At 36.5% G+C, this 13,603-nt stretch overlaps 1 protein-coding gene across 5 annotated transcripts in view; it reads right to left on the reverse strand.

Moving 5' to 3' along the window:
- MAP3K7 (mitogen-activated protein kinase kinase kinase 7) overlaps positions 1 to 13,603 on the reverse strand; it is a 92,156-nt gene that overhangs the window by 20,480 nt on the left and 58,073 nt on the right. For 3 of the 5 annotated variants that reach the window (XM_019537764.1, XM_019537762.1, XM_019537765.1), the window contains one exon: positions 1,048 to 1,115. In XM_019537764.1, the coding sequence (XP_019393309.1) occupies positions 1,048 to 1,115 (68 nt within the window). Of the gene's footprint in view, positions 1 to 1,047; positions 1,116 to 7,529; positions 7,611 to 11,319; positions 11,483 to 13,051; positions 13,214 to 13,603 lie in introns of those variants that run through there. The other 2 variants (XM_019537766.1, XM_019537767.1) reach the window with 2 other exon arrangements.

Consider the following 13,603-nt stretch of genomic DNA (forward strand, 5'->3'; position numbering starts at 1 on the left):
TGCATCATCCAAAGATGGTGGGAATGAATGAGCTTTCTTCTGTCACCCTTGGTCAAAAGGGTTATTATTTAGCAGGAATATAAAGAAAACAGTGATTCTCAATCAGGGGGCTATAGCACTCCAGTGGTGCTGTGAAATCCTTTTAAGAATGTTGTTAGGTGCTACACAATATTAGCACCTCCATGATTACCACCTCTTTTAGGATTACCACACCAGACTCTCTAATATTGTAACCTAATTAATTTAATTAACACAGGGAACTACTAATTTTCCATGTCCAAACTTTAGTGGAGCTACAACAAAGCCTTACACTAGAATCTTACCCTAATCATCAGCCTGAGAGTTACTGAAACTGGGAAGTTAGCAATTAACCAATCAAAACAAAGTTGATGCACCATTAAGTGTACACTTTGTTCATTTGAGATGTTTGTAGTTTAATTTTATTAATTCACAGTATGGCACTCTGTCTGTTACACCACAGCATCTGGACATCAGATACAAAATTAAGCTATTAATAAATACTCCGTTAAGATAACAACAGCTTAATAATGAAGCCACACTATATTTTTCAAGTGTATTATATTTCTCAATAAATGGAGCTATTTAAGTTTGAACTTAATATTACGATGAAATTTGTTATTAATTTTTTATTCTGTGAAGTATAATCCTATGATATACGCATTACAATTTCTTGACAAACGCAAACCACAGTAATCATCTTTCTGCATGCTTTCGGGTTGTGACCACCTTCCTTTGTAACACCCATTTTAAGTCAAATTATGTGACGGTCACTCCGGCAAGTTTTTTTGTAAATAAAAATTACATGTGCTGGATATGTGAACTGCAAAGAAGAAACTTCTCACTTCAGCTTTCTTTCATAAACTACCCTTTCAAATTTTATTTTAGATGCAAAACAATCAAAACCCACATTTTCTCAAATTGAACTATGCCTAATGGCATAAATCCTTTCTAGAGCAGCATCTAACCTGAAATTTTAAGAGAGTAGTTCTTTCCAATAAGAAATCATATAGTAAAGAAAGATTTTACCTGATTGGATTCTGTTCCAGCAACACTAAGGTCTTGAATGGATCTACGCCTCTGCTGTCCGTTTCCTGATAGGAAAAAAAGACAACACAAAACAATGAAATCTGCTCAGGAACAAAATAAGAAGGGTGCAACTGTTGCAGCAGGAGCTTGGAATTTGTACAAATCCACAGAGAGAAAGTTGGGGGGGGGGGAGGAGGAGAGAGAGAGGGACAGCTGCAGAATTTTAACTCAAAAAGTGCTGGCCTGTCAACAGAAAGTGTATCCTAACACAATAATCACTCCAACCACATGAATAGCTTTTGCATTCTACTCTAACATCCTCTGTCACGTGTGTTTGAGCAGGCTTAGTACTTGGGGGCAGGAGCTGATGACGACATCTATTTCAAGTGCGTTACGTTATGGGGATTTCTAAAGCAAGACTGCTAAGATAACACGCAGCCAGCTCTAACCTGTTGGTTTTTTTAACATACTGAAGCAGCAACACATGGCAAGGCCTTCTGACTGCATTATGTTCCTCTCACATATAGAAAAAAAGGGGAAGTGTTTATGTCAAGTCTTTTAATTATAAGCAAAACTATTTCTTATTATCATATTCTGAAAACTAGGGAAGAAGGCCGTTCTCCATCTAAGTCACTTTTTTATCTCAATCTACAAAGCACAATGCTGTAATCCTCCTTCTTCTCCTTACACCTGTTAGCAATTATCCGCCACTGACAGCTATATCAAAAGTTTAAAATTTAACACTGCCAGTCGATCAAGGAAATTTTAATGAAACCAAGTCTCCATTAGAAATAACATGGATTATGCAATAGAATTTCTCTTGGTGCTTTGATTTTTTATTAACGTGATTGTTTACATGGTCTCTTGAGATGACAGGTCAGCTGTCCAAAAGGAAACACAAAAACGTTTTGAGTAACAGCTGACAATGCTCAAAATTCTTGGTCCTGGGTCTGCATTACGTAACTTCTGCTAGTGGGTAATGCTTGGAACACATACCATAACAGTTGCAGCACTGAACACTTATCGCAGCTCCCCAGTCAATCTTTTGTAACAAGCTGCAGACTTTTTTAAACTCTTAATTTTTTGTTTGATATCATTTCAATGACTTAGAGGTTTTCTGGACATAAGATTTTAATCTGCACATCAATCAGAACAAAAACACAACTAATGTATCTTCTATATACACACTGTTTAAGAAATCACAGATTAAAACGTTTAACTAGATTTTCCTACTACTGTAACGTGACAGGCCTGTGCATTTTAAAAATAAACTACCAAAATACAAAGTTCTCACATTAGCTTTACCAAACCATTATAATTTTATAATCGCTTAAAATACCAAAGGGAAAAGAACAGTTCAAAAGTTCAGGAAAGAGACAGGGAAGTCTAGAATCAGAGTTATGTTTTTCTGACCAACCATAACCTTGTTACAGACGTCCAAGTGACTCAGGCTTTGTTCAGATCATGGACTTACCAAGCTCATCAGCGGTGCCCAGAAATGTACCAGACTGCCCTGCACAGTTTAAGTGGACGGTGTGTAGCTGTATTGAGCCAATTAATATCAGGGCAAGCTAACTGGCAGTATCACTCAGATTGACAATTATCTTACAGTGTTGTAAGAAGATTATACTCCTTTTGGTTCTGCAGCCAGCCTATGTGGAGCAGTGCAGCAACTTTGAGTGTGTTCCAATTGGACAAATAATTAGACCAACATCCCTAATTAGACAGCCAACATCCCTAATTAGACGAGGCACTCTGTGATCTAGGTGTAGCTTCAATTTTCTGCATCTGTAATTTGGGAAAATAAATACTTACCTATGTAAGAAAAATTGCTATTAGACCTAAGGAGCGTTTGTAAAGCTAATACAGATCCTTAAATGAAAATAGCTTGTGAGAATTATTACACTCTTGCATTTTAAATAACTATTTAGCCATATCAAAACAAAATTATACATTAATTGAAGATTTATGCTCCTCTAATATTTTATCTAGCTACTGCAACTCATCTTGGTACTCATGATACAGATGATCTACCCACGGCTGATCCAACAATTATGTTTGCATTTCATTCAACAGCACCATTCTAAAATTAGCCTGGCTGAAAGAAGCTTGCAAAAAATATCTGGAATTCTCAATTCAGATTAGCAACATTTGTGAATTTAAAGAACCCAGCACATGTGTTCCTGAAACATTAGACTGTGGAAGCCAAAAAGTTAAAAAAAAACAAACAAACCCCCAAACCAAACCAAACCAAAACCAACCCCCCCTCCAACAACTCAACAAAAAAACCCAGGGTGGTGTAGAAGAAAAAAAAAAGAACACTTTTGGGGACAGTACAAAGGGAGAGGATTAATAGAACCGTAGTGAGTCTATGCCTTTAGTTGAACAGATTTCAAGCTAGCAATATGGAGGCAAAAGCAAGCTACGCAATGTCATTTTAATTAGTATAGCTACTGCAGACAACTGCCAAACAGATCAGACAAAGCAGAAAACAAAGACTGCAGATCAACAAATACTTGTTGCTCCAGAATCAATATTAATGTTACTTTCAGTATATGAACATCAGAACATGAATGTTCCTTTCATTTTAAATAATTATTCCTGGTCTACATATCTTCCACTCCGTTACTCCCAATTGATATGGACTTTGTTCATAGCTCTACATTTATTTTAAAACTGTTTTTTGGAACAGACTTTTTAGGGAAAAAAAAATCTTTTAATAAAAGATCTAAACAAAAAAAAGAATGAGATTAAAACAGAATGTATATAATCAGAACCTAAGAATGACAGATATAATGTATAGTTCAGTGGCATATTATGTAACATGGAAAGTTAAATAAAAACAGACTGTTGACCAAAGAATTTATGTATTGCATATGTTGAGAGATTCACTTAGGATTTCAATGAAAATATACCATATGCATTCCGTGGTCAATGCTGCCACTAACACAATATAAACTTAAATGTAAGGACCAAGTCTAAATAATAAATCATTATATTGATTGTTTACTGCAAAATATTGCCTAGGAACTCCTCCATCTATTACTTTGTTTGCTGAGTCTCCAGTGTATTTGCCTTCTTCATTTTTCCAACCCATTTTATTCTTTTCCTTTTTTTTTCTACCTGCTTGCCTGCCTTTTCCTTTCTCTCATTCCAGTCTCACTCCTCCTTGGTGTTCTTTTATCCCATTTCTTCTTTTTCTTCTCTCTCCTTTCACTCTCTTTCCTCTTATTGCACTGTATTCCCTCCTCCCTGCAATTTAACTCTCTCCTCAGTACTTTTTTCTTCATATTGTTCACCACCTTATCACACTGTACCTTCCCCAGGTGAATGGCTTCTCTCAGTCTCCTGCCTTCTTGCTGCAAAATTCTTACACAAATAATCTCTGCCCATACCATTTAGAGAAGTGCTTCCTATTCTCAAAAAAAAGTTTTGCACCCTATTGTCTATATTTGAAGAAACAAGACACTCTTTCCACTGATCCGATTTTGACCTATTTTCTTTCTTGTTTCTTGCTGCTCAAATTCTCTTCCTTTATTCACTCTCAGATGCACCTCCTTTTGTCAAAACAGTTCACAAACTTAGATTAATTTAGGTGTTCCTGAGTAATATACAGCCACTATAACCCCCCCACCATAAAAATAGCTTATATGAAAATGGTGTATATAAAACACTGAAGAGTTGCCAGTGCCAGAAGGTATAGTTAGAAAAAATAGTATTCTCCAGAAGTCTTGCTGCTTTTGCCTACTTATCTTTATTAAGTTCTCTGCAAAATATAGTTTAATACTTGATTTAAAAACATGTATTTATTAAATCTCTGAGGATCTAATTGTTTAAAAATATTGATTTGCACTGCTTATGCCTGCATTCTAAAATAAAATTTTGAGAACAAGAAGTGAGTTTTACACATTAACCTAGTTATGCACACACTGGAATATCAACTACCTAAGATATTAAATTGGAAATGAGTCATGCCAATCTATTTTACTATTGAGTTAGCTTTGTGTAATAATGGCAAAATTAAACTTTATGAATTTGAAATGTCAGTGTCTTGAAATCTATACTCAAACAAGGTACTTACAAATTTTGAGGGTGGAGAAAACATTACATATCTGTACCCTGCAAACAGTGGCTTGATGGACTATATATTGCTGATTGTTGGTCTAGATCACTTTCCCCTTCTCCCCTTTCTACATCGCTATTAACATTTGCTCTCTCAATCATACAGTACCACTTGGACTTGAAAGATTTGTGAAAATATTTGCTTTCTGAGCTGTGATTTCATGGTAGTTATTTCAGAATTCTGGCATCCAGATTATCTGCTTCCTCCCCAAGCCAGAGCTTACTGAGTTCTGTTTCCATCTTATTCCCATTTCCATATCCTCATTAACCATGACCCACTGCATCATTTCTTAGTGAAAACAAATACAAAACATTCCCTAAGATTTTGGGCTGTATCTATAGTACCTTTAAATGTCTATCCCATGCTCACTGCACAGTTACCTATCTTCTTCTGTCTTTTAACTTTGCTATTTGTTTTAATATTCTTTGCAAAATCTATAAGGGGGCTTTTTTTGGATGGGATGCAAAATTAAGTTCGTCTAACTACTTATGGTCAATTAAGAATCTGTAACTCTTGTACAAAAAAGCAGGGGTGCTGGTCCTTGTACCTAGCCAAATTCTAGTTTGGCCAGCTCTATTCTGCATTCTCACTATGGAAAGTTCCTCTGAAAGGTTTATTTGAATAACTGATATATCTGAAAAGTTTCTGACCATTTCCCAAAGGGTTACATAAGGATATTCTAACCTAGAGAGTACTGTATTTCAGAGGTTTGCGATCGGATCTGTACGTCTATTTTATAAAAAACTTTTGGCTAAGAATTATTCAAATTATATTGCTATTAATAATCTTACTAAATACCTCAGCTGGAGGAAATCTGAAAAGAAAAAGAAGAAAAGGTAGTAAAGAAGCAAGCCTTTAAAAGATTTAACCTACCAAAGCCTTTTTGAAAAGGAAGAGTAAGGGGAAGAGAGAGTAAAAAAAGTATGTTGGGGCTGCCATCTTGAGGTCTTCAGTGGAAAACCTGACTGCACTGCACTGCAACAATCTGCAACTCAGTATTTCTTAAAGATGAAGAAAGTAAGCTGGAATTTAAGCTTTTTTTTTACTTCACCTTTATTTCAATTACCCAAAAAAGTGTACTGGAGTACATTTACATAAAATTAAAAATATGGGCTGAACTTTTAACATAACAGAGTTATGAGTATGATGCTGTCATATGTCTAAGTAAGTAACTTCATTCCCCCTCTTTGCCTCCAGTTGGCCTGCAAAATCCTAAAACCAAATCATGATTCACTTTTTAAATTCTAATAACTCATCTGGTGAATTAGATTTAAGTGCTCTGTGGCTGCTCTCTGCCACTACACACAATCAATCCTTTCCAGCAATTTTAATAATCAGAAATAATTCACTTTTGGCTGAAATATAAATTCTGTAAATTACTGACTTTACAGGTGCTTATTTGTTATGCAAATAAGTACATAGTGGTATAACGGCACAGAGTTTTGTGAGCTTTATGTCAATGCATTTTGGCACCGTGTTAACAGATTTTAAGTGTTTCTGTCCCTGCAACTTTCATTCTACCTTCCCCATACAAACCCACTAACATTTCTGTTTATAGCAACAGGTTATATTATTGGAGATCTAAAAATTTAAATCTACATAGCACTGCTATTTCATATATAATCATGTAAAAGTGATATGCAATACAGATTTCACCAAGCAACCTGCTTTGCATACATTTTAATGAGAAAAATCTGTCTACTTTTATAATTTAATATGTATGTTGTACAAACGCCTTCTCAGAGAAAATAAACTATATTTAAGCGCACAATTTTTACTGATATACATATGACAGTACCCAAAAGGAACACTGGCAGTCGAAAGAATGTTGCAAAAAGTTGGGGAGCATGCTTAATAGTGGGCTTTGAAAGTTACTATATTTATTAGAAAAAATATTTGTAGCATGTGTATTTTAATATAACATGCCCAACACACATGCAAAGTCATCTAATACTATCTAAATGATTTTTCTTCTGCTAATACTGTATATATTTATAAAAGCAGATGCGACTGTGACCAAGGCTGTATGAACCACTGGACAAAGTTCATCTCAATTTTAAGCCCACTTTTCATTAGATGAGGGATATTATAATAAAACACTGTACCGTATAGGCTTGGTTTGGAAATTTGTAAGTAAAATAGTCTAAACCAGGAACCTCAGTCCAGCCAGCAAGGGCATATTCCTATCTTTGAGAGAGAAGCAAATGAGAGTGGCAAGTTCTTTTAAATTAAAAGATGATGGAAAATTTTATTGTATTGTCTCCACCTATGTTATATGTCAGAGCAAAAAGTATTTTTGAAAATCTGATCATTATCCCAGCATCTTAGCCAATAGGCCCATTCACCTGGTCTGTGATACCTGGTATGATGATCTCAGGGACATCCAGAATGTTGCCAAATGAAGCAGTTTTACGATGGCCTCGTTTAGGCTTGGAATAGGCTGAAAAAATACACATATACAATACACATGCAAACAACTACAATGGTAACAGCAAAATTATTAAAAATATATCACACTGCAATTTTCATATACTTTTGTTAAACTATATTTCATGCAAAACATCATGCAGAATAAACTGCATAGTCTATTCATGCTTACAAACAGTTAAGCAATTGTTAAAAGCAAACACAGAAATAGCTGTCAATACGAACACAATATAATTAGTTGTAGTTAGCAACACAAAACTCAACAAAGAAAGCAGCATGGCAATGAGGAAGGGAAAGCTAAAAATGTAATTATAAGAATGCAGGACAAATTTGCTTGTTCCACTTCACCTGCACATTAAATATATATATCCCTGATTATTTTAGAAGTTACACATTGCCTCTGTAGTTTTGTTTTAGTCTCAGACATATACTGGTTTATCAAAAAGTTTACGTTTTCAGGTTGGATGTTTCATTTCCATAAACTGTAATTGCCTGTAAAGTAAAATCTAAACAGTGTCAAAGATGTCTGCTTCATTACCAGATTTGAAGGATTATTTCTGTCTTGTATATGGGGTTCTATGAGTGAATGCTTTTTACTTTGAACATTCTGGGCCAACCTACATACTCTAGAGCAGGGGAGCCAAAGCTGTGGTACATATATCCATGGGGGTATGCAAGACATCTCTGGGGGTATGCAGGAGAAAGTGCGTAATGGATTAAATTTTTATTATAATAGTAATTGGAATTTAAGGAGTTAAAATATAAAATGTATGTTGATAGGGGTACACAGGCAGCTGGTAAATCTGGAAGGGGGGTACACAATAAGAAAATGTTTGCTCTAGAGGAAAGTGCACTGTTTCATAAACTTATGAAATTAATGGAAAAAATTCTTCATGCTAAAGTAGAAATGTTTATGGATTGCAATCACATTAACAGTATAAAATAAACCTATAAGTGTTCCTTTTGTCTCTTGAGGCTGGAGGAAGAGGTGGTAAAACTCAGGGCCTGTATTAAGATTAAATATAGAACTCCCATTAAAATGTGTGTGAATCTCTCTCCCAAAGCAGACTGTTGTAGCATATTTTAAGTTAATACACACACATGCACCAAAAAATCCAAAAATATTTGACACGAATGTGTGCTATCTGATTTGTTTCTATGGCAAGTCTAATGATAGGTGGAACAAGAAGATGAGGCAATTCTTAAAATATCGTTTCAATTATTTATTCTTGACAATACCCCTCTCCACTTACCAATCCAATTTCTTTGTTCGGTATCTCTATGTTTTGTCCTCTGAAACAATAACTAACCAGATAAAGAAACTGGTATTTTAACTCTAACCAACAAAATTCATGAAAACATGTTTAAGATGATGTTGAACAGATTTTTATCAGCCTGGTGCTGACTGACGCAAATTCTGCTTTCCTGTTACACTTGGCTTAGTCCAAATGAACTTTAGACAAGAGAAAGGCAGAGGGTTGTTAACTTTAACATACACTTAGATAATTATTTCTAGTTGTATCTAGAATTTAGTTAAGACAACAACAAATGGGGAAAACTGCAAGCTCCCGTGGATAAGAACCAGGGTTAATTCCATTAATGTTAAATGAGTTGCATTCGTTTTTATACCAGTGAGGGCTTAGAATGGCCCAGCATTTTTAAAAAAAACAACAAAAGCAGACTAAGTATGTACTAGGGATGTAAATATCATTTAAAAAATTATCCATTTAACCATCTCTAATTATATTGGTTAAACAGTTAACTGATAATACAGCAGCTTGGACACAGCTGCTGCTGGAAGCTGCTCTCCAGGCCCTTTGCCCAAGGAGGAGGCGGCGGCGGCAGTGGAAAGCTCTACCAGACCACACAGCCCACATGAAACTTTCCCAGCCTGTTGCAGCCCCTGGTGTGCTGATTGGGAGGGAGCACTTTTCAATGAGCAGCTAATTGTTCAAGTGAAAAGTCATTGCTATGCTGCTGTTTTCCTCTTTAACCTCATAGGCTATGGGTACTGGTCCCCTCTCACCCCTCCCCTTCTTCTTGCTCCCTTCTTCTACCTGCCCTCCCATGTTCTTTATTCCTGAGGCACCATTTCTCTTTCCCACCAGACTGAGCCGCATACTAAACATTAACTGGTAATGCATTACCAGTATAAATATACTTATTGTTTAAACGTTTAACCTTTAATGCCTCTATTAAGTACGCAGTTGCCTTTTGTGCTGGTGAGACCTTCCATAAATGTATACTACAGGTTGAGGGTGTTAGAGAACTGACTGCAGCATTGAGTCCAAGAGTAAATAAATAAACCAGAAGCCTTGGAAGCACTCTTATTTTAGACCAGGGGTGCTCAACTTCCAGTCCACAGGCCAGATCAAGCACTGAGGCCATGTTGTGGGTTTCTCCACAGGTCGGAAAATTTGTCAGCAGGGTACTGGTGGCAGCATTTATTGCAGCTATCCTGCTGCCAAATTTCAGGACCTGTGAGGAGCCTTGCAAGCAGGATGCTGATATAGTGCACTAGATCGCACTGGTGCACAGGGTCAAGTCTGAGCATGGCTGGATAGCACCTGTGGACTGACCTTGAGTGCTGCATTGGCCCAGTACCACTCATCTGGCCCCTAGGACCAGGAGGTTGAACACCAGTGTCAGACTAAGCTCTTCAGGGAATGGTAACATGGCATCCTATACATCACAAAAAATCTTTGGAGGTTGCCACGATAATAAACACAATAAAAACCAACTGCTTTTCAGCTGTTGTGAACAAATCAGAAGGTTAAGCATATTATAAAAAGTGTTACCTTATTATTCCCAATTTTCTAAGTAATGGAAAACTATTGGCTCACTAGGGTAAGGTCTGACCTCATGTAATTTGTTTGGATTCTCTAAATCGAGAGCTATAGTCAATAAAAATGTCTTTTTCATAGTCACATGAAATATAAATGTTTGCAAACAAGCTAACTAGCTATGAAGAGGGACTAAGTGTCTGGTTGCTAGGCACAGTGAAACACTATCTATAATTTGCTTATTTGGAAAAAACACCCACACAAATACCTACATGGTATTTTCACCATGTAATTCTGTGTTTGTGCCTGCATCCTAAACTTGCATCAAAGACCCACCACATAAAAGAAAGACTACTACCTGAAGCAAACCTGGTGAAACACACGGCTAAAACACTTTACTTTTTAGTTTTAAGAAGAAACTGAAAGATTATCTTTGTACCTAGTCTTTTCTTTAAGGTAAGTACAAAACTGAGCATCTAGATATTTTCTCTGAAAAGGTATTTTTCAATTTACTTTAAAATAATAATAAAGTAATTTATTTAGAAATAGTACTTTAAAATCATTATTGCATTCCAAAATAATTGAATGTTGTATCAAGTGAAATGTAATTTTAATAATAAAAAATAAGAATGGCAAGAGCATACCATCCATTCAGAAGCAGGGACAAACTTTTACTTATGAAACAAGGCTGATATGTAACAATCGAATAAAAAAAACCCAAATTTTTGTTTGTAGCCAAAAGCCCAAATGTGAAACAAGTAGATTGCTTCATATCAACTCTGAAACAACAGACATACTGTAAAAATAAAGAATCCATGCAAGTCTCAATTCCTGCCCATTTTCTTTTAATGAAAAAAAAAAAAGACTTAACAACAAACCTCGAACAAAAATATGTACATTTGGAAGCTCCCCCCACTCCTTTTTTAAAATTTTTTTTACCTGTGGTAGCAGCAATTCTTGCTTCTATTTCAGACATGTCGGCACTCATTCTCTTAGCGCCTTCCCCTGAAACAAGGGTTGACTGTGGTCGTCCACGAACATCAGACAAGCTCTCCACACTACTTCCACGAGATGGAGGTAAACTTAAACGACCAGGGTCACCCTGTAAAAACAGGTGTCACACTTAAAAGAAAAAAATGTTTCTAGACAACCCAAGAACTGATTTTTGAGCTTACCTCTATATTTAGAGCAGACTGATAAAGAACCATGGCGAGGGAAAAATTGTCACTATATTATGCAACAAATATTTTCAAAATGCCACAATTTTTAAAAATTAACCTTTCCTTTTTTTTTAAAACAAAACCAACTTAATTACTGCAAATGTATAAACTGAACTAAATGAGTTGCATCAATGGGAAAAGAATTAGGACAATGCTGAACCATAATGATTTTTCTTTTTCTAGCTTACCCAATACTCAGTTTTATATTTTCTTACTTTTTCTCAAATACCAATCTTTTGGTCTCAGTACTAGCTTAAGATAAGGAGTTCTAACAGGTAAATCTGATACTTTATAATAAAAATAATTCCTCTCATCCTCAAGTATGTTGAATTCAACTTTCATTGATCATGTATTATTACTAGAGATCCCCAATTTATCTTCTTGATATTATTTGTAATTTCATATAAATCTTTTGCATCCACTCTTATCCTTCTCTCATTTAAACTTTCTTTCAGATTCTCAGTTTTGAGAGGAAAAAAAGGCACTCCATCGTACCAAGAGTGCTCAACCCCCAGCCAGTGGGTCAGATTGGGCTTCCAGTGTTGTGTCATCTGGCTTGTGGGATACCACACAGATCCAAAATTTTCAGACCCACGGGGAGTCCTGTGGGCTAGATAGTGTAGTACCGGGCCTAATCCTGGCACACAGAGCCAGGTGGTACAGGACTCAATTCCAGCTTGTGGGGCCTGATTCTATCATGTGGGGGCAGTATGGGATCCCAGAACCCAACCCTGGCACACGGGGACCAAGTGAGGCTGGGTGGGGCCCAATATTGGTGTACAGGTACAGGCAGTGCAAGGTCTGATCCTGGCACACAGGGCCTGATCCAGCCCATGGACTGGCCTTGTACCACTCATCTGGCCCAGAGGGCCAATAAATTGAGCACTACTGCTGTATACAATGTTAGATTTTAGGGGGTTGGGAGGGTGCCCTCTGAAAAAAAAATGGACAGCTTCCCTTTGGTCATTTTTGTGCCCTGCCTGCCTCTGCTCTCTTGAACAATCTACTTTGCTCCTTGCACTTCGTACCATCTACCATGGACATGCTTGAGAGCTGGCTGGAGCTCTAGTCTACCTTAACTCAAGTACCTTCTGGAGAACCTTGTTTTTCCTTCTTTTAGTAGAGGCCAGGATCTCCCAAGGTGACTACTGGTACCTTTCCTCTCCTTGGAACTCCATCTATGGAAGACAGCTATGTCTGCTCAACATTTCTTTTATAAGGAAAGCTACGCAATAGCTTGTACCAGGAAAACTGTTTCTCTACAACAACTGCAAATGAAGAAACAGCAGATCTCCATGGATCATTAATAGATGCAGAATAGTTTGAGTTCCTGTTATAAAAATCTGTAGGTAAGAAGTTTTCCATCCTATTATAAAACCATATATTTATTTTTTTAATTCAGCTAATACCAGTATCATCCTTAAGGCCCAAGATTTTACTGATTTGCTTACTGGCTGCTTTGCTGCATTTTTCATTTGCTGGGCTAGTTTTGATTCTAAGCGTTTAATGGTATCATTGGTAGCAGTTCCTTGAATGTCAGCAGGTTCCATGTTAGCATCACTCTTGTTACTAGTGTTTGTAGACGTGATGTCCATGAATGAGCCTATAAAAAACAAAAGCATTTTTTGTATTTAATGAAGAATTCACTTCTCTTTGAAAAAAGACCAAGTCAAAATTCAATTCTTTACTTAATCATTCAGTATTTCCTGCTTTTTTATATTAACTTTTTTGAATGTTTTGATGAAAACAAATTGCAACCTCACAATAATTCACTTAAATACCATATTTACTCAAATACAAGACAACCCCCAGTAAGTAGATTTGACACACAGAAAATTTATCAATTTATTATAATTTTCCATGTATGCAATCTTATTATTGGAGGATCATCTTCAACTCATCCCCCATGCTACTGCAGGTGGGTGGGGAGAAGCGATGAGAGGGGGCAGTACTGGGGCAGGTGGTGTGGGACAGACAGTGGGGGAGGCAGTAGGGAGCAGGTG

Source organism: Crocodylus porosus, unplaced genomic scaffold, assembly GCF_001723895.1.
Source record: "Crocodylus porosus isolate Cpor-Errol unplaced genomic scaffold, CroPor_comp1, whole genome shotgun sequence".
Taxonomy (NCBI): Eukaryota; Metazoa; Chordata; order Crocodylia; family Crocodylidae; genus Crocodylus; species Crocodylus porosus.